Source organism: Bombus affinis, chromosome 9 (assembly GCF_024516045.1).
Source record: "Bombus affinis isolate iyBomAffi1 chromosome 9, iyBomAffi1.2, whole genome shotgun sequence".
Lineage (NCBI taxonomy): Eukaryota > Metazoa > Arthropoda > Insecta > Hymenoptera > Apidae > Bombus > Bombus affinis.
This window is the reverse complement of record NC_066352.1, coordinates 4,085,574-4,107,355: the sequence shown is the minus strand read 5'-3', so window position 1 is coordinate 4,107,355 and position 21,782 is coordinate 4,085,574. Positions and strand designations below refer to the sequence as shown.

The following is a 21,782-nucleotide window of genomic DNA, read 5'->3' as shown; positions in this document are numbered from 1 at the left end:
GGTTTTAATAATCGACATCGGTGCTCTGTTCATCCCCCCGCCCATTTTCACGTGTCGACTAGTTCCCGACTTTTCATTGCTTCTCCCTCGTCGAAGATGGTTTTTTTTTGTTGTCTTTTCGTTCTCCGATCGAGGTGCATGGAGATTATATACACTTTCGTTAAAAAATCGTAGGACTGAATCTGGTTCTTGGGCTGTGTGAAAAAAAATGTTGATAGTTATTGAAGACAGAAATATATTTTCTTCTGGTCTTCTTGTAAGAAAGATGCGATAGGTTAATCTGTTTTAAAGAGAGAAAGAGAAGGCGGAAATAGATAGGTTTGTCATTTTGTTAATTAGTGATATTTTAAGTCATTGTTACTTAACATATTTCAGATACAATGTTACTTCTGGCAAATTCTGTCTGAAAAGTTAAGGGAACATTGGTATTTAGTCCAGATAATTAATTTTAAATTTTATACATTTTTGGAAAAAATCGTTAATATAATAAGACCATGTTCCTTTATAATGTATAAAGTATAAAGTTAGATTCTATTTCTCATTAGAGATCTGTCTCTATTACTTAATTAACTTTGTACAATTTCAACGGACTCTATTACTGTGTCAATTATAATTGGCTGAAATATGAAGAATTACTAGAGAAAAAACTAGTTTAAAAGGGCTGAATAGAAGCTTAACGATATTAAACACATCGGGGTATCGATGGATAGAATATATCGATTTTCAAGAGAGAAGAATTAGCGAAAATCCTCGAGTGTAGTACATATCCCATTCCCGAACTGATACCTCCCGAAAGTCACAAATCACGGTCTCCATATCCGAACGCTCTTTCAAAGTTCCACTTTCCAATTGAAAACGAATTTCAATGATATCGACTAACCACGTGATTCCCGTTTTCTGTTGCAGGTGAGTCGACGCAGTTTCCCGCCCCGCGGAATTACGAATTAATCGTGGTCCGCCCGGGGTACACAAGGGTTAGGGATGAACAGGCGATAGGGAGGGGTGAGTGTAACTTTCATAATTAATCCCACAATTACCGATCGCCGAGACCGGTAGCCAACTCCGTAGGAGATCCCAGCCCCGAGGATTACGTCGAAAGTGAAGGAGGATACCGACAGATCGGGAAGGGTAATAAGAGATGGGAGGGAAATAGGAAGGAAAAAAAACGTCCTCCGGCTGAAGGGACAAAGCGAGATAGACAGAAAGCGAAGAGGCTGCTGGAGTGTGGGGGATGATATCGGGATGGCGTAGGTGGGTGGATCGGTGGGTGGTCGATGCCGCGGAGAACGAGCGTGAATTCGGTGCGAACGGGGTCGGCGGGAATGTTCTCCCTCTTCGGTCGGACAGGGTGGAACGAGTTCGAGTGGTAATGCACTAATCAACCCCTTGGAAGGCGGATGTATTGGCGCTATAGAGACGAGGCGCAGGGGTTTCGGTTATAATCGAAGGCTGCTCCGAAGGCGGAGAGGTGGTGGACACGGACGAGTGCGAGAACAAGGAAGAAGGCAGAGGAAAGGGGTAGTTGGGGGGTGGTTGGTGGCAACGGTGGCAGCAGGCAGGCAGGCGGCAGGCAGGCAGAGGCAGGCAGGCACCATTCGGGGTTGGGAGGTAGCTGCTGTAGGACGGCACCGCGATCGACGTCGTTGTAGCATACACGATGTAAATTTCGCCCGGGTGTGCGGGTGCACCCTATACGATAGGGTGGAATCAAATCGATAGCAGACTAAGATATACCTATCAGTCTAATTGTCAGTACAGAAAGACCGAGAGAGACAGCGGCCCCGTGGTATCGGAAGAACGGATGGCGGGCAAAGGGGTTGGGTGAGTGAAAGGCGAACGCAGAAGGAGGACGAGCGAGCAAGCGAGCGCGCGGGGTAGACCGGAGGGTGATAGCAAGGGGTGGGATATGCCAGGCATATAGCTTAATCACCCTCCTACCGTTCTTCAACCTCCAGCCAACCCTCTCGAACGTTGGTACCTACACCAACCCTGCCTTCTCCACGTCCTAGAGTAGCCGGCCTTCCGTCGTCCAATAATCAATAATTATACTCAAATAAAGAGAGAAGGGGATGGATGAATCGCTCGGCAAAGGGTTAGAACGGAGCGAGAGTTAGGTATCGGCGTAAGATACCGAGCGAGATGAAGCTAAAGCCACCTAGTACCACCTATACCGCATCCACTCTGGTCTCCCTTCGCCCTCTCCGAGCCACTGTCTATTTCTCTCACTCACCCCACCTTCTTCCTTCCACCACCATCGCGACCGCCTCCACCACTATCAACCCTTTAAACCACCCAGCCTCCGATTTCTCATCCTCCTTCGTATAACCTAGGCACAGGCGAAACCCCCGACGCGGGCTTCTGACTTGCTTATCGTGTTACCAGCCCGCGAATCGGCCTGCGACAAGACTCGCATCTTCGCGGCTTCGATCACTCGCTCGGTCTAAACTTGGTTCCACGGTCTGGTCCAAGGTCTTTGATCCTTGGAACAGCGGGTGTCGATCGAAGATTCTTGGCACGCAAGATTCTTATTGGGGAAGAAAGGAATTCCTTGAAACCGTATATGATAGATCTGGTTCGGTTTCTACAGAATTGGCAAACAGTAATCTTATTGTAAAGTTAAATGTTCCTCAGTCAGTAATAATTTGTTAACATTCTGTTTGGTTGCATTTCTGAGACTTTGAAACCTTGTTGCACGGCAACACGTGACATCCTACAATTATCTTCTGAGATTGAAACACTTATATACATTCGAAACTAATTAAAACATAGCCACAGAACAACTATTAATTTTACCATCAAGTAAATCTCTAAATCCCTTGATACTGAAAAAGATGCTACTAAATAATAACAAACAGGGAACATTATCTCCTTAAACTTCTTCCTCTAAGTAATACCTAATTAACCGTACAACTGCTTCCCAAAAAGGGAGCATCGCCCACATCTCTTTTCCGTCATCTTGCTTAAATCTACCCTTAAAGGGTAAGGGTCAAAAAATTCCACCGGTTTCCCTGCAGTTCGCCTCTAATCCCTTGTTCGCCTGCGGGAGGTGGTTCGAAATTCCACGGCGTCCCAGTTTTGCCGGTAGACGCGCGGCAGCCGCGCGTACCAGACGTCCCAGTTAAACGGCGCGTGTTCAGCTGCACGCGGAACGTGGGCTGCGTTCACTTTCACTCCGTTCAGCGAAAGTAAAGGCTGCATCCCCGCCTTCTCTCTCTCTCTCTCTCTCTTTCTCTCACACTCTCACTCTCTCAGCGGGGGTCTGCGAAAGGGGCAAACAACGAGGAACCGACAACGCAGACTGTGGTGGACGGCGTGGTAGGGTGTTTGAAAGGAGGATACCAGGTCGGACGCAAGGGGGTTGAAGGGGGTAGGAAGGTGATTGTGGCATCGAAAGGAGAGAGAGAGAGGCGGGTGGTGTCTGCTTCGCCACTTTGGAAACTCTTGTGAAGTAGCGGGAACTCCGAAGCTCGCACTCCCCGTAAGCAGGTCAGAAACTTCTTTCGGGCCTCTCCACCCACCTTCTCGTCTTCCTTTCCTCTCTCTTGGTCTCTTTCCTACCCTTGCTCGTTGCCTGAGGTTAGGGATTACGCGTTTGTATCCACAAACGGCCAGCCGCCTCCTTCTCTTTCTTCTTGTTATTCTTCCCGCTTTTGTCACCCTTCTGTACCCCTGCCCCGGCACGCTTTGCCTCCCTTTTCTCTCCTTATACTAGCTCCACCGCGGCTCTAACACGGATGATTCCTGTATCGGTCCTTTCACAAATTCCAGAAGTGAACACGAAGGTCGAGGTTGCTAGTGAAACCTCGATTCTCTTGGGCTTTCGAAATGTTGCCCTTCTGATTTCACGCGCAAGTAGACTGTTCTTAGGAGATATTTGATTTAGGTAACTGTTATTTTATCGGTTGCAAGTGTCAACCAGTGATATTGGAGCATTTCAGATATTATAAACGTTCTAAATTTTACGTTAAGGCGAGAGTCGATGTAAGTCCTTTTTACGTACAGGTCAAAGATTACATGTAATATTAAGTAAAGAATATTAGAAAGAAAGTGTTTATACGGATATATGAATACAAAGAATATGTTTTGATAATAGTAATTGATGAAATAAATCACAGAATCGCTACAAAATTTATCCACCGCTTAAAAGAATTACTCGATAAAATTTATTCTATCGATTTACAATCGCAGAGGAGGAAAAGGATTCCGTTTCAATATCAATGAAATACACGAATGCTGGGACGTGAAACGCGGCCATCCTCTGACTTTTCCTTTCGGAATCACGAACTGCACACGGTTGGATTCGAGCTGCGGATAGAGGAATGAAGTTACTACTTGCGGAATCAATTTGTTGTTAAAACGGATCATAAGTATGTTCCTATTGAAACTGGCAGAAGGTTCAGCGGCGTTAGGAATTCAGAGGCAATTTAGCGATTATCCACGTTGCTTCCTATCCTCCTGGTTTATTAAAAAGGATTTCTCTCGCGCATCCAGAGGCTTGCTTTTTCAGCCGCGTTCTACGTTCTATCGATATAACGAGAGTGATAGTTTGAAAGCTCGCCATCGATGCATTAATTCCACGCTAATTCGCGACTTTTCGATTACCTCCCAATGGATTTGCTTTCTTCTTGTCTTTCTCCCGATGGGAAAAATAACTCGAAACGAAATCACAATTACGATGAAACATTTTATGCTTTTCAATGTGTAGAATTTTAGAGATTTGCGATAGTTAAAAAGTATAACGTTCCTGTATATCATTTGACCAGTGTATATATATATATACAAAAATTTACAAAAATATTCAAGCACTTATAGATACATTTTATAAACATATGTGTGCTACATGAAACATTTTGAAATTTCATTTACATGTTACGAGGTTGGACTATCTTGATTATATTGGCCATTTTTTAAATCAATCTGAAAATTGTACAATTCGCAAAAGTATTTAATCTGTCAATTATCCAGTATGTTAATAAATCTCATCATGCTTGCATACTATCTTTTTTACTAAATATGTGTTTCAAATTCGATCGATATCTATAATCTTCAAAATCGCGAGCCGGTATCACTCTCTCACATAATCTGCAAATACCATCTTTCCTAATCTTCTGAACATTATTGTATACTTGATAAAATGACCTGCCATATCGATTAACTCCAAGAATCGTAAATATTGGAACCCTTGAAAATAGTACCAACTCTTCCGCGATCTGCGCGAAAAATCAGGAAGCTCGTAGCGTCTCCAGCGGAAGCGTAGCCAATATGTGATCCGGAGTTTAAGTCTGGTCCCGCAACACGTGCCGTCGCGTTCGTACGAGGGCGAAGAAACCCTACGGTAGGTCCACCCCCATGCCTAACGAGGGCACTTCAAAGCAAACTGGAGCGATATTAAAATTAGAGATCCGTCATCGAAGCCCTGGTGCACCCTTCGTCGAACGCGGGGACACGCTCGGACGATGGTAATATTTCGGCTAGAGGGGTGGTGGGCAAGAGGAGGAAAGCGGGAAGAAGAAAAGCAGAGACAGAACGATCGAGGATGCCGCGGGACGGAAGAGGTGGCGGAGGTGGTGGAGGGACGTTCGCTCGGCCAAAAGGGTGTTACGATAAGGGGTTGAGCCTCAGCGGAGAAGGCCGCTGTAGATCAATGAAAAGGGTTGCCTCGGTCCGGGGGTGGATTGATCGCCGATAGGGAAATTTCGTTAGTTTCCTCCAGTCATAAAAGGCGGCAAGGGTGGTAGTGATGGTGGTGGTGTTGGTACTTTAACCACCACCGCGGAGAGGCCTAACTAACGTTCGGAGCCACCCTTCGAAATTCACCCTCGGCCAGCAGTGAGACGAGGGTGTTCGTACGGGGAACGAGGCTAGAAGCTCGAGAAAGAGGAACGGGTTGCGCTGGGGTTGTGTGTATACCTCCGAGGAGCCGACGCGAGTCCATGGAAGCACACGTCAGAGTATTAACGAAATTTTAACCAATCAATGAGAAGTTCATTAGCCCGTACCGCGAGCATTCCCTCCCCACCTTCCGACCCAATCCGGGCCTACCTCTCTCTCTTTTACCCTTTCGATGAGTAGTATCGCCAGAGATCACGTGGCAATGATAAAATACAACACGTACATACATATATATAAACCACCCTTATTGTTAGCCAGGTTGAATGTCTGCTCGTGAAGAACACGGAACGATCGGTCTGCCGAGGAGTTGGTTGCTTGGATTTGCTTTTGCGCACTTTTTCCGATTGTAAGGAAGATTGTGTATCTATAATGCTTGGAAGTTTATTCCATCGGACAGTTATTGCTGTTGGTATTCAAAGTGCAACCGATCGGGTAGAAAGCCGTGTCAGGAGGGTTGCTTCGTCCTTTCTTTTCCTTTTTTTGCTGCGTCATTTGTCTCCAATATCTCTCGAGCTACCCTCGATACGATGGACAGTGCAGGCGGAGAACTCGACGACGCTTTGGTACCGCGTTCCGCGGCTTTGCCGGTGCGAAGAAGATCATTCAAAGAGATTTCGATAATTTGTAAAAAGTATCGGTTACCTTGGGATGTTCAATGGTCTCTTAATAATGCGGAAGAAGATGTAAAGGAAAAGGGAAGAAAGGAGATTCTTTCGTTTACTCGAGAGAAACTAATTTGATAAACTTTAGAAATACGTTTTAGCACGCTTAACACGTTCACTGCTGATAGAATTTTCAGTACTTACGATGATATGTGATAACAAATAATTTATATACAACACTTGTTTCTATATATTATTGTATATAATATATTATATATATTTATACAATTAATGTGAAAATGTTTTTTCTTTCTGATTTAATTCGATATCATACACATATTAGTAGAGATGATTGTATCTCCAGCTTAATATAGAAATGTCGTATTTGTAATAGATTGAGAATTGTTAAATACACAATGTATTATTCCTATACGACTTTTTTTAAATACGGTAATTATTAGAAGTTAAACGTAGTAAAAATTCCTCTTACTTTCATTCATTTACATTTTTACCCAAATAGAACACCTGGTTAATAATACTACTATTACTAATAAACTAGTCACTTTTACGATCACAGAGGATTCGGTATTTTAATCAAAATCGTTCAACAAAATCAATTAATTTACATAAAATGTCCGATTTCGTTATATAATTTTCCTTTTCAGCAAATATTCCTACTTTCCAGATCATTTTGTGTATCATTTTAAAATTACAAATTCCTCTTTCGTATATGATTTTATCTCCTCAGCTCGATACATATAAACGCATCACTTTTTATCCTGGATCATTACAAATTCGTTTGAGATATTTGTTCAATTAACATACAGTATCAAATTCTATTTTTTAACATTCTGCTCATAAAAAGAAGCTGCAAGAATTTGCTTAATATCTTTTCCATCACTATTTCTCTTCCTTTTATTCCATAATTTCATGAAATCTAGAGAAACCGGCTTATTCATAAATATATCGAAACACGCACGCTTCTATCCACTCGCAGAACATCTTTTCCATTTCCAAAAAAGCAACAAAAAATCATGGAAAGCTAGGGTCCTTAGGTGGCGCGTCGGTTCGCCTTATCCTTCCATCCCGTCACGGATCAACAGTTAGCAAATTGTCCCCCGCGTCCGCTGGTTTTTTGCCCGTCCGTCATTTGTCTCCGATATCACTTCGTTCCCGTTCCCACTCACCGTGGCCCAGGGACGCGCTACAATATATCGAATAAGCCGCAACGACAAAAAGAGCCGGGCGACGCCGCGAAGGAAGGGTTGCGACGGTGGCGGAGTTGGCCCGTGGGAGGAACAAAGACCGCGGACGGCGTACGGGGGTGGTGGTAGAAAGCGATATAAGCGGAAAGGGTAGCCGACCGCGTAAGGGAGGCGCAGACGGAACGAGCGAAAGAGAAGGAGGGTGGAATACGACGAACAGAGAGAAGTATAGGGTAGGGGGTGGCATTTAAAACCGAGACGCGCGGAGAAAAAGAGATTTGCATTGCCCAGGCAATGGGGTGGTCAGGGGTGGCACGGGGTGCGGTTTTCTGTTGCGGAAGACCGAGGGGGTGAGTAACGACACGTATCATACGCGGAACCATATAACGTCGGCGGACACGTACGTTCGATATCGCGCTCGTTTTTACGGGGAAGTTCCACCCTTCGGATCCACCAATTAGACCACGCGAAGGAAACCCCCGTGCCGGGTTCTCCGCGATCTCTTCGCCTCTTCCACGTGTGCTTCAATGTATTTTCCGCTGTGTAACGCTCGGTGTATCGGGTTTCTTCGGCCGATTTTTTTTTTAACATTACGCCTGTTTGAATCGAAATTACCGATTTGCAACCTTCTATAGGAATTTTGGGGATTTATGGAGATCGTAGATCTTCGAATTTGAACGAGCTTCTTTGTAAAATACATTTCCGCGATACGTATCTGTACTTTGCTCTGTAGGATCTAGCTGTTCTTTTGTAATAAATTTGTGACGATTTTGTGCAAAATTAGAAATCAACTATTAAACCGTATATCCTTAATTTTAATTCGAAGAGATTTCTTATCGTAACAAAATACTAAGACGCTTGTAGAAAAAGTATTTGTAAAGAGTTTTCGTGTTTTCATTGCTTACTGTTCTTTGGCATCCCTTACAATTTTTGAACAATTTTACTTTAACCGAGCTCGCACGAGGATTTTCTAAAACAGATGCAACTTGTTCCCTTTATCCAATCTGCAAATAACTCGATCAGAAATTTGTTTCTTATAATTGTCGTCATATATAATATCATTAATGATTCCCTATAGCTCATAAATATATAAAATACAGCCATAAAAACGCGACAGGCTTTTCCAAGAAGTCAAGGAATTTATGTGGCGTAGTACATTGCGAACGAATAATTAAATAAGGGATTCCGAACCATCGATGGAATAACGTGTTCACTCGAGACCGGAGAGTCAAATCGCATCCCTGGATCTCGTCGTTTCGTCGTCGCGTCGCTGCTCGCAACTTTCTCATTAGCCAGCGCGATAATACGGTGGCCGCGTCCGTGCACGCGACGCACAATGAACGCGCGCGATCGCCGGCTTCCCGCCTCGCATAAATGTCACCGAACACTTCGCAGGTATATCGAACGATTCTGTCAATAAGCGACGGCCACCGCCACACTGTCATCGATTGCAAATCCGATGATTATCAAACGAACGACTCAGTCTTTCACGCCTTTCTCTTTTTCAAACTAGTCGACTTATTATTCATATCGTTTAACGCGTTGCTATTAAAATTAGCTAACCACCTTTGTGGTGTATATAATTATTTTTCATAAAAGAATGAAATTTCATATTTCTTTCTGTGGATATTCAATATTGGAACAATAGAATCGCCAATGGCGATTATTATCTTATTATAATTCGTTTATATAATAATAATAGTTGTATGATCATTTTTATTATTATCATTCTCGTTCGGTTTCTGCTTTCGTAATTTGCAGGGGAAAACTATGCACCTGTTAAATATGAACGTGGTTGGATAGAAGCTATATATTTGTCCAACCACTTGTCCTAGAGAAATATTGAAACAAGAAAATGACCAGTTTCACTCGGAGATTCTCTGTGAGTTAATTAATTTTTGTCGACACGAAGTAATTTCCACAATTATTCAAGAAAGAGCTTTATAAATTGATTGATCTTTTCCAATGACAAATGGAGCTGCTTGTGTATGCTCTAATTATTCGTTCGTCTCGTTCCTTTCACAAATTTAATTTTGTCGAATATTATATACCGTGGATATATTTAGATTAATGGAAAATAGCTATCGATCTTTTTCGAGTAAAATAATATTTATGTTATGTGTAGTATTAAATCATATATTAGGCTAAAAGAATCTAATTATAATTAACAACTCGTTAGCTCTTCTAACATTTAACAATATGAAAGTACTTGAAATGATAAATTTTTCAGATAAGTAAAACTGTTGAAGATAACGTTCTATAGAATCGTAGAAAATTCAAAACGGGAAAGAAACATCGAAATTATAAATTTTAGCAACAGATGGGAAGATCGGGAAACGAAGGGTGCGAGGAGAAATCAAAGTTTCCGAGGTACGAAAGCAAGAATTAGGAAGAGAATCGAACAGAAGGATTAGAGAGGATTCAGCGAGAGAATCGAGCGGAAAATCACAGCACGAGGAAAGGAACCTCGAAAGAACATCGAGGAATCGAGGGTCACGGAAACAATGACAGAAGGAAAAAGAAACCGATGAGAAGGAGAATCTGAGATTGAGAGCGAGAGAGAGCAATACTCTCTATAACAAAGAGCAACGACAGAAATAAAATAGACAGCAACACTGAATACAGCGTAAAGAGAGACAGAAACAAGGACAGAGAAAGAAAGAGATACCATAAGAGAGCGAGAGAAAAGATAAACGAGAGAAAGACAAAGGGAGGGAGGGAGTACCACTGTACAGAAATGGTTTCGGCAAAGAGTGCCCTCGCTGGTGCTCGCTCGTAATAAGCATAAATCCTCGGAGGCTTATCTAGCGGCGCCCAGAAGAACGCTAAAATAAAATATCATACATTCTGCCTTCTACCCTTCGTGCCAAGCTATGTTACGACTACCACCCCCTTCCCTGAACCGTTCGTCTCCACCCTACTTTCGTTTCACCTTCCACGGTTCGCGGATAACGCTAATAAAATACTTTTACAACAAAATATTTCTTTCGTAAACACGTTCCTATGAGATCTCAAAAAGCTCCTGTGAGAAAAAGGGGGAAGAAAGAAAAGGAATCTATCTCATTTGTCAATGATCATGGAAGGAAGAAGGAAATGCTCAGGAAGATAAAGATAGCAGCGTTCGCTCTCGAATCTGGGTCAATTAAAACAAGTTTGAAAAAAGAGATCTCGCTTCTATCGTCCCGGTTTCGATCGCGTATCGTGGGAAGGCACTCGCGTTTGCCAATGGGTCGGAGGCTGCGTTTTAGATAGAAAAAATTCGATAATCAAGTAAGCATCGAAATTGGAGAAAAAACGATAGTCGAACGTACAAATACGAGAGAGAGAGTCTTGTACCGCGGAAGGGAGACGAGTGGAAAAAGGTGGACGGAGGTCAGGATGGATTTTTGTGCGCGTCGATGCAGCGCGAGATGTCGGCCAAAGGCACGTAGTCGGTGTAATGAGGCGAGATACATTCGCCCGGGGGGCGGCCCCGTCGGTGGTAGTAGCTGCCGGAGAAGCTCTGCCGACTGGTAGGAGGCACGGGGGGTATTCGGAGGGAAAGGGTTGAGCTCGAAGCCCGATCAGTCATTAGACAAGTGGGTATTCACATATATCGAGTTGTAAAATCGATAGGGGTGTCCGTTAGCCGTGTATCCTGTAAGGAGACGTTGGTGGGGATGAGATGCGAGCAGATAGGGCGGCAGAGGGTGGTCGGGGGGAGGGACACAAGCAGGGAAACGAAGCTCTTCGCCTCGACATCAGACGGACGAAGACAGAACGCAAACCCCTTTCCCTCTTCCCGCGCGCTTCCCCTTCGACCCCTTTTGTTGCTTCGCCATCCACCACCCCCTGCCACCGCACGTATCCAGTCCTTGCATATTAATCCTGCCCATAATTCCCACTTCCCAGTTTGGGCAACCCTTCGGCTCCGACTGCCTCGCTACCCCCCCGTTGAGAGAGCGAAAGGGAATCAGAATAAGCAAGGGAAAGAGGAACCGGTGCGGTGGTGGGCTGAGAAGGGAGGGAAAGGGATAGCCGCCTCCTATCGATTGGGCTTTCTTTCCAAGCCCGGCTTTTAATTGGCATTCTCCCGTGGCGAGAAAAGGAGAGAGCCTCCGGAGATCTCCTCTAACCCCACCGGAGGGATACGCGCCGCTGCGTTACCTTACGAGGGACGGCCAGCCCGCGATCTTTTCCGCGTGATACGAAATATTCCACATCGCGATCCACCGACTCCTGTTTCCGGAGAGAACTCACGTATCTGTATAACAGGCAGTCAAGTTTGTGGAAGATATCGCTATCTTGGCGAATGTTTCGGTACTTCGATACTTTGGATTAGAACATTGATTTCTAGCAAAGCGGAAATTAATTACCTACGACTCATATAGCAGTTACAAAGAAAACTTGCGGTCCTCCGTCAAGAAGTCAACCGTTCGATCTCCCAAAGGTAAACGTTCCTCGAAAACAAAAAGAGGAAAAGGAACGGAACGGTAGAAAGAATTCAGTTTTTCATCGCTTAAAAACCCTTATCATAGCCGAGTCGATATCAGTATCGAACAGGGAAAACAAAGAAGACTAGAGAGCGCGATCCCACGGCGCGTATAGTATCAAGCATCGGTCGAAACTTGCGTCATCCCCTCCTCCTCTGGAAGAAAGGAGATCCACGGCGGAAGCACGCGGGCTCCTGCGGCCATAACGATCCCCTCGCGGCGCATCATTGGTGGACAGGCAACGAAAATTAATACGCGAAGCAACCGGCCTCCTTGCGCACCCCCTGCGTGCCGTCGCGCACACGTACTCGTTTCCGCGGTCACGTGTGCGCACCCCCGCGGGCACATAAGTGCGAGGAGGGCTGCGGCCGTGTGCGTGAAGATTGATTATACCGCGGGAGAAAATGTGATCAATAGCTCGACAAACAAAGACCCCTCGGACGCCTGTGTATAATGCAAATAGCAAAAATCACGGAGCTGGGGCCGGCCGAGGCGCACAGAGGGTTGAAGGAGATGATCGACGGTCAAGAAACAATGGCAACGCGCGCCGGCTACTTGGAGCCACGCTCGACCCGACACCGTCCCCTTTTCTCAAACCCTCTTCCATCCCTGTTTTCACTCGCCTTCTCTTTAACCGGAGCTTTCTCCGTCTATCGTTCGACTTCTCACCCTCGACGCCTTTGCTTCCATTTTAATTTGCATACGGCCGATCATGTCTTCCGGTCCGACTCACCTTCGTCCTGTTACCCCCGCCATGCTTCGCGTCCATCGATCAAGCCTCGCTTGTTTTTACCCCCCTTCTCGTAACATCACCCCTTCCACAAAACGGTTCTCGTGGTCACTGGCCGTGCCGTGCAACGCTGATGATGCCTCGTTGTGTCCCCTCTCGGACCAAGATCCCGTTAACGAGGATTGCTCCTTCTATCGATGACGTTGTTACAGTACGAAGGTTTCTTTGGCTGGAGGGTGAGGATCATACAGTCGCCGGAAGAAATAATGGGCGGACGGTCGTGACGTGACTACGCGGTATATTTTTTTAGTTTTTTAGGATAGGGTTGGGTTACGAGACTATTTGGTGGTTTTATTTTGATATAATTTCTCTTTGATTTTTGAAAATGCAGCGCTAGAAATTGAGTATCGTGAGTTGCATTGTTAAATTTACAATATAAATGCATATACGGTTCGCAATGTTTTAGATATTTGCGATATTTCTACATATTTTCCCTTTTCTTTGCTGTAAAATCTGTTTATCTTTAAAGAGTAGCCAAAATAAATTACAGCTTCCTATTTGTCAATAAAAAGAAACATATACCCTTCGTAACCAACGAAATACAAAAAACAAAAAGTGTTCCTCTAGAAAAAGACGAAAAGGATGGAAGAAAGGATTGATCTGTCAAAAAAGCATTCGCGAAAAGGATCGCAGGAGACACGAAAGGAGAGAGAAGCAGAGAGTCCGACCAATGAATCACAACGATTACAATCTCCTCCTCTCTGATAAAAATAAGAGAAGAGAAGCTGCGGAAGGGTGAGAAACAGAAGGGGTGAGAAATCGCTGTTGTCATATCCTAATCTCTTTTCCTCCCTATGAAACTAGTTTCCCTATCCCTCGTCAAACCTGATTAACTCCTCATCTGTTCATTTAAAGTTTTTATGATTTCTTCGAATGATTTGTACTATTGGTCAGAATTTTCTCGAATTATCCAAAAGATGAATGCACGTTGGATCATAAGCTTTATTTCTCAAGCGAACACATCGAAGCTTTACGACGTCGGTCTGCCCCCATCTTTGTTTCCTTTTTTCTCGGTTTTTCAAGCACGTCGAACGATACGATTCCGGATTTTATTCGCTTGGAACCGTATCACCGGCTTGGTGCTCATATCTTTCATTACCGGCTGGTATATCGGCCAGACAGATTGAATGATCCAAAAGCGGGACAAAAAAAAATTTATGATCCCCGTGTCCGCGAAATATCCCTATTCAGCGGCGATGCCATAGGTCAACCTGAGATCTGGGGCAAGATCGAAATTCAATATGGAAGCGCAACTCGTATTGGCCTGGCCAATCGAGTGTCCGCGGATTTTACGAACCACTCGGAGACATTAAATTTTACGAATTCGCGGACAGAATGAACTCTCTGGCACTCTCGCAGTTGATGTTATCGATACTGGCTGGTTCTTAGGCAACCCGGTTTCAAACTGCTCGAATTAAGCTTCGCGATGGCTGGATAATCTACCAATTCCTTAGCAGCACGCCGGCTAATTGAATTTCTAGGAGTATATAAGGCATAGTAAATTTCTAGTAGCAGCGTTCGTTGGATTGAGTTTCTAGTAGCGTGACGATCCGGTCGAGTCTGCAGCCGACCCAGCCAATTGAGTATTTAACGGCGCCAAGTTGTTAGTAACGATTCACCGCTATTCACTTCTCACAGCGTGACAGTTCTACCGCGTTTTAAACCGAATGGCTGGTTCAATCGATTGTTCGATGCTATTGTTGTTTGGTTAAAACTCCAACCTGTATAGTAGATCATTTTGTTTAATGAGCCGAATCATTTTCTAATGCGCAGAACGAAATTCGAAGATGAAATAAGGATGCTAATATAGAACTGTAGTAAATTAATTATTTAAAGTTAGTCGATCGGTTATTCAAATATTATTTTCACGCAAACTATCAAAGGTATTTAGTATCTAGAGCTGTGAAAGTGAAAATGTTTGTATTTAATTAAACAGCCAGAATTGTATTAATCCGGAGTTAATCTATTTATTTCTGAATCTTTTTTATTTGTTACTTAGTTCAATTTAATATTTTAAACAAAGACATAATTATTTACTATGAACTAGTTTATTAAAATCTTTAGTTCCACTATTGTAAGAACTGTTGTTTATGTGAACTATTGTTTATGTGAGAATAGTCGTCTTGACTATTCTCCTTCCTCGTTTCATTCTTCATTATCTTTATTTTGTCCTCTTCGTCAAACGCGTGAAAGTCTCGTTAAAATTGTACAAATTTGGTCAACAAATGTCTCCGCTTTCCAGTATACCTGTACATTGTAAACTATAATGATATATTATATTATATAAATATATAAATCACTTGCAATATTATTAAAATAACTCTTCCAATACACGTTGCTTAATAAATAAACTTGCAATAAACTTCTTATAGAATAACTTAACAATAATACATTTAAGAACTTTCCCACCAAACACAGCTTCCTTTCTTCTTTCACATTATCCGGATAAGAATTCTATTTCCGATTCCTGAGCAAGAGAAAAAAATTCGTTCGGTTGATTGTCGCATTCACGGAGATAAGTTCGACGATATCGACACGCTGTTAATTCCAGCTGTCCTTCCTCTCAGCTTTGCCCGCAAAGCGATAACCTGCCCCATTGCTAATGGCGGACATTATTACGAGCAACTTCGAGAACTTACCCCCCACGTCTGCCCGCAACCCTCCCCACGTGTATAGAACATCGATGCGTAAGTACTTATCTCTAACCCGCGCCATCCCCATTCCACGTCGCTGTGTGATCGAAACGCAGGCTAAAGTAAACTTAAAGCTGTAGGCGTGTATATCGATTGCGGCTGAGGACAATTGACAGGTAGCTGCCCCTGATAAATAAACTAAAAGATAAGACTAACCAGTAGTTTGTATCGAAGACCTTCGACCTCGTATAACCACCAGAGACTAGAAGTTAGTTGGAGAAATTGTATGGTTAACTTTTAAAAAATATTCTTTACAGAAGAGAGCGATACGACATACTGATTAGGGCTTTTTGACCTTCTTATATTACTTGAATTTAAGTATTTTCAGCCTACTGCACTTTTCCATTTTCAACGTAATATTTTTGATCAACTTTTTAATTTCTTTAGTTGATGTTCCTGGATAGAACACGATAAAATTGTTATTCTTGTTTCAATTTTATGTTAGTTTCTCTCAAAAGCATTAAAAATTCCTTTATTTGATGAGATAAGAGGGTTGACTGAGATATAAAAAGTTCCGCGTATTTAGATACCGCGGTAGTTTGCTGTGTTTTTAAAATTAGATTCTTTAAAATGCTATATTAAAAATATGATGGTTCAATTAATTTTTCATCTTCCATTCTCTAAAAGCAATAATATGTTTATTACGTAAGTTACAATACAAAACATACAACTGAAAATCAAATTGTAACATTGTATAGGAATTCTATATGAAACACTGTTACTTCTATATTTTCTATATGAAACAAGTTACTTTAACAAGTTACACTAATTAACTAAAGAATTTTCTTTACAAAATCATTGAAAAAAACCAATCCTATTATCCATATCGAATAAAAAAAAACAATTTTTCTTACTGGGTGAAAAAAGTTCATTCCAAAAAGCTTCAATGTAAACATAATCTAAAATTTTACCTTTATATATTTATAATTATTATATGATACTTTCAACAGCCAATTACAATTAACCTAATCATACAGTGTTACAATTTTTTGTAAATCTCACACCTACTATAATTACCGTAACATTGAATAATGCGATTTCCAAACACAAATTCGCGTTTTCTCTTAATGCATCCGTTTCCAATAATTATATTTCCTGCGTTAGAGGAACGAGGAAAGTACAGAGGAAGGAGGAAAGAGAAAGGGTGGCATGTTTGTTTGTTAAACACCGTCGAAAACAAAAAAAGAGAGAGAAAAGGAAAGAGAAGGGTTGATAAAAAAGGAAGAACGACGCTTTTTTTTTAAATCCGCAGCTCATTCTATCGGCTAGACCTGTCGATGCATGCCGGAGGCGTGAATTCCGCGAAATTGAAGCTTTGCTCCTCAATTAACCCCCGGAAAAGGGATGATGCCTCACCGGGGAAAAACAATTGGTACGATCTCGTTCGCATCGCCCGTTGCACCGTGCAAAACGCATTCAGGTTTAAAATCGTCCCCCTCTCGCCTGCTGCCGGCTCTTTCCACCCCTGGCTACCCTTTGCACACCCTCGCAACAGATATTTTCGTCGAGCTATAGCTGGTCGCGTAACACGTGGATGGGTTCCGATTCGAAAGTTCCGAGCGCTCTCGCGATTCATCGCAATTGATCGCGTCACGACGTGATTGCCTACCCTTTCCCACCACCTTGGCTGTGCCATGTTTGCCCCGTTCATCCCAAGAACTACCCTCGTTGATATCCACCTTGGCAAGAAATAAAAAATGTTGCGATAATTAAAGATCACAGGGGAGAAACATGATAAGTGCATTTCTTTTTGGTTTTCTGATTTTAATGTCACTTTTTGATTAAACAAAGGAAAAGTTAATGCGACATAATTGGAAATCAGAACAACTGAACATGACAGGTTTAAAGATGCAAGCCTTTCAAAAATAGCTGGTAGGCTGATGAAGTTTCATAGTTACAGATATAAATTATTAAACTTAGTTATTTGTTAATTTTATTATTAGGATAGTATTCAATATTTTAATATATTTAATATTATTTTTAATTCTACTTTAACATAACTGAATTTTGTCGTGTTCGATTACGAGCAAACATCGGCTATTTTCTGTAACTGTCCCTTTCTTTATTTGACAATATAAATTGAATAATTGTTGCTACTGATAAGGCTGTTTCCTGTTGTTTCTGGATGTATTGGTTTTACCACGATCATGTGGTGGCTTCCTTTTCTTTCACGTTTTCATTGAAGCTATTTTAACAGAAAATTGTACCAATTGTCATTATCTCATCGAAGACGCGGTGTGAAATTAGTGATATCGATATTCTCATGGTTTTTTATGTAATTGCTGTTTTTATAACTGATGTGTTAGCATTTCTCAATTTTGCCGCGATGTGAGTTCTTCGCTTTGTGGTTCAAGTTTCGATAGTGTCCGCAAAAATTCACGATTCTCAAATTTCATGTTTTCCTTCGTCGACCCTGTCCAGAGTCCAGACACAATAATGATGATTCCTGATAAACTTCGATAAATAGCAAGATTAACATATTGTGAAACATAAACGTATCTTCATTTGTTTTCTACGCAGTTGCCTAGTATCTCATGATGCAGTTTTAAGTTTATAGTATGTTGATCGGTAACGTGATGTTTGTTGACATTACAAATACTGAAAATTTTCAATAATTTTCTTTCGGGAGGATGACACATACACACTCACACGAAAGCATGATAATAGAAGAAGGCATTCCGTGACGATAGATTAATCGATGACAGCCATCAGAAATTATTAGTGACATAGGATCAATAGACAATGAAGAACAATTATTACTACAACGATTTTAACATTCTAATTATTTATTTTTATTACAACGATTTTAATATTATAACATTACGACGATTCTAATATTTCAATATAAATTCATCATGCTTTCTTAATTATGCATTCACGATAAGCATTTCTCTGGTCCTTTCAGAATATTCAGACTTCGTAATCGTCTGCTAATATTCTTCTCTCAATTTCATCAAATATTCTATCCTCCTCTTTTCATTTCTTTCTTGTTTTGTTTAAATCTACTGCATTTTAATCGTTGTTTTAATCTCCTTTTTTTTTTAACCAATGTGTGTCTCTAAGCCTGTCCCCTGGTTCTTGCTCCCTTTTCCTCTCTCTCTTTCCCTTTGTTTCTCCACCTGATCTGCTATTCATTCTCCTTTTTGCCTGTTTGCCCCTGTCTCTCTCTCCACACCATTCTTTTTCTTCATCTCCCCTTCTCGTTGCACCCTTTCTTCCTGATCGCATTTTCCAACACGTATTCATTGTACCTATTCATACGGAGCCGAATGAAACAGCTAGATGGGACTCGAATTCTCATGCAATTGATTACTTTCCAAGGGGGCGGAATAATAATACTTTCGTTATTGATGCGCGACTCGACTACCCCGCTAGATGTCCGTATTATTCTACAATTACGGAATAAATTCTCATAGACGGCGATGTTTTATCCGACTAATCGATACCACAACCTTCGTTCGATATATCTTTTTGCAAAATTCTTGTTACATCAACTCAATTATATATGAACATACAAAATGTTCAGAATTACTCATAACACGATTCCTTTAACGTAACGCGAGACGATGACCCATTAGTCGAAGAAGATTATTTAACTTAGATTAGCAATCCAACGTTTTGAGATTTCTATTTCCTAAACTAGCAATTTATTTTTTATGAATTTCTATTCTTTTTTTCATTAGATACAAAAATAAATTATGTCGTATTTACACTACCATCGATAAAAAATAAACACAGCCATTGATTTAATTAAGATTGTTTATTAATTTTCAATCAAGGTGATTATAAACAGTTGTGATTAAAGAGTGATTTGATTAATAAGTTAATGGTTCGGGATAAGAATGGAAGCTTTCGTTAGGCAAAGCTTCATTCATTAAAAAAGCAACGCGTTACAACGCAAGGCAAAAAGTAACCGAAACATTCAATTCCATACAAAATGAAATATAACAAATAAAAAAAAAAATAAAATACAGATTAAATATACTGATTTCTTTGGAAAGTGACACGACACGGAAAAGCTAGACGATTTAGGCGTAATTTAATCCAACAATAATTACATTGAGACTCGGCGAGATTTAAAGTTCCTGTTCGGTAAGCGGCCGATATCGATTCGGTACAATCGATTCGATAAAATTAATAAAGAGCTCCTGCTAAGCTTCTTACTCGCTGATAAACGGCCCCCGAAGCGGACCGTACTGATTCAAGGGGTAGAAAGGAGCGGCTGGGCTGGATTCCGTGAATGTGATTCTATATTTGTATCGATGGTAATGTAATTACGTTCATGTTCGCTTCATGACAACTGGGAACAGGTATACCGATTGGCGAGCACCACTGGGCGAGCCAGCAATACTAGTAACGCGATACGATGATACTTTATACAATTAACCACGATACGAGTCCCCCATTTTATCGACGCATCCGTAAATTAATTAGTAAATTCATCAAACTTTCTACTGACAATCGGGAATTTTTATTTTAGAAGATTTTTATAGATAATTTCTTGTTTATTTTATTTATAGTGGTTGTTAAAGTAGAAATGCGACAATAGGTTTCATCTAACGTTTTCGTACAATAAAAAACACTTGTTTCTTTTTTTTTTTTTGTATACCGTTAAGGAAAAGAAATCATAAATGAATAATATAGATGAGGCACACTACTTTGATGAAAGTAGGACATTTTTTACATATTCAAAGCAAATATCTATGTCTCATTGGTTTACTACTAAACAAATGAATAGCGCTCATTGTCTTTCGTGGGTTACATTTCGTAGTATTAGTAAGTAACAAAGAAATCTGATTTAACAATCTGTTTCACAAATTAAAGTACACGTTAAGAAACCGAATAGAAGATAAAGTTCGTTATCAAAAATTTTATATTCACCTTTTCTACTAAACAAAATATGCGAAACGCGCTTTCTATACACATTGTTAATTAACAAATAGTACAAGACAACTGATATAAAATATCAGTCATTTCGAACTAATACCAAATCATACCCTAATGTTCGTATTATTTTTTGATTATGTCATTGTACCATAAAGACGTCACATTTTTAATATTGTAACATATACTGTAATTATATTCCATAGAAAGAAGAAAATTCGATTCTTAATTCACTAGAGACGATAATCGATTCAAAGAAGAATCTCATCAACGAAACAAACGTTTGCTTTCAGATCAGTCAGCTGGTCGAGGAAGTGTCCAGGTTACAGCAGAGCCTGCAGCGTCTTCAAGAGACGAGCGCACAGGCGACGGCGCGGCTCGAGGAAGAACTCGAGGCGCGCAGACAGCACATCAACAGACTAGAGAGCAAACTAGAACGACAGAGGGACTATGACGACCTAAAACGCGAGATAAACGCACTAAGGTCGGTCGATCTCTCACAGATACCAACCGGTGAACCTGGCAAGAGCTTGGAGCACCTTCTAATGGAACGCTCGAAGGCGCTTCAGCAAACCGAGAGCTTGAAACCATCCAATACTCCGGACGCGCTCGGTAAGTCCAACCATCGATCACATTCCCAAAATCGTTACTTCGTATACATAACATTCAGGAATCCATCGACTCGCTTCTCTTTTTTTTTTGTACTTGGAATATCACCAACGTTAGGTTAATCTTTATAAAAATTTGGCAAAAGATTTGAAACGATTGTTTGAAAGAAAAATTATCGCGTCTGCTTTAGATCAGGAATTTTTAGAGACACTTGTTTCAACATCTGCAAAGATTCTGATTGCAGAGAATCTAGATTTCATATTCTAGCGGTATATAAATGCGGTCACATGCATGTGCAGCATTACATATACGAGATAACTGAGAATAGTTGAGAAAATCATTCTATGTATAATAGTATCACTGCTACTAATTCCTGTGCTAAAGTGTTCTGGTCTTCGATTCCCCGACTCTCTCTCTCTTCGAGGCTACGTCGAAGGGCTCAGTATCGTATATAACAGTACAAAAAGGACACGAGTCACGCAACGCGGACGCTTCTATAAAGAACGAGGGATGACTGAAGGAGCTTACCGAGAGAAAAGGAACAACAAAATAACTCTTGCTTGCCATTGTGTTCGCACTTCTTTTTTAACTCTTTTCATCTCTATCCATCCTCCTCTAATCTCTGTCTCTCTCTT

The 21,782-nt window shown here is 41.4% G+C and overlaps 1 protein-coding gene across 6 annotated transcripts in view; it reads left to right on the top strand.

Annotated features, from left to right (window-relative positions):
- The window catches only part of LOC126920433 (homeobox protein cut), a 168,468-nt gene that overhangs the window by 118,986 nt on the left and 27,700 nt on the right, over positions 1-21,782 (top strand). For all 6 annotated transcript variants that reach the window (XM_050730786.1, XM_050730784.1, XM_050730781.1 and 3 more), the window contains one exon: positions 20,832-21,150. In XM_050730786.1, the coding sequence (XP_050586743.1) occupies positions 20,832-21,150 (319 nt within the window). The remainder of the gene's footprint in view (positions 1-20,831; positions 21,151-21,782) is intronic.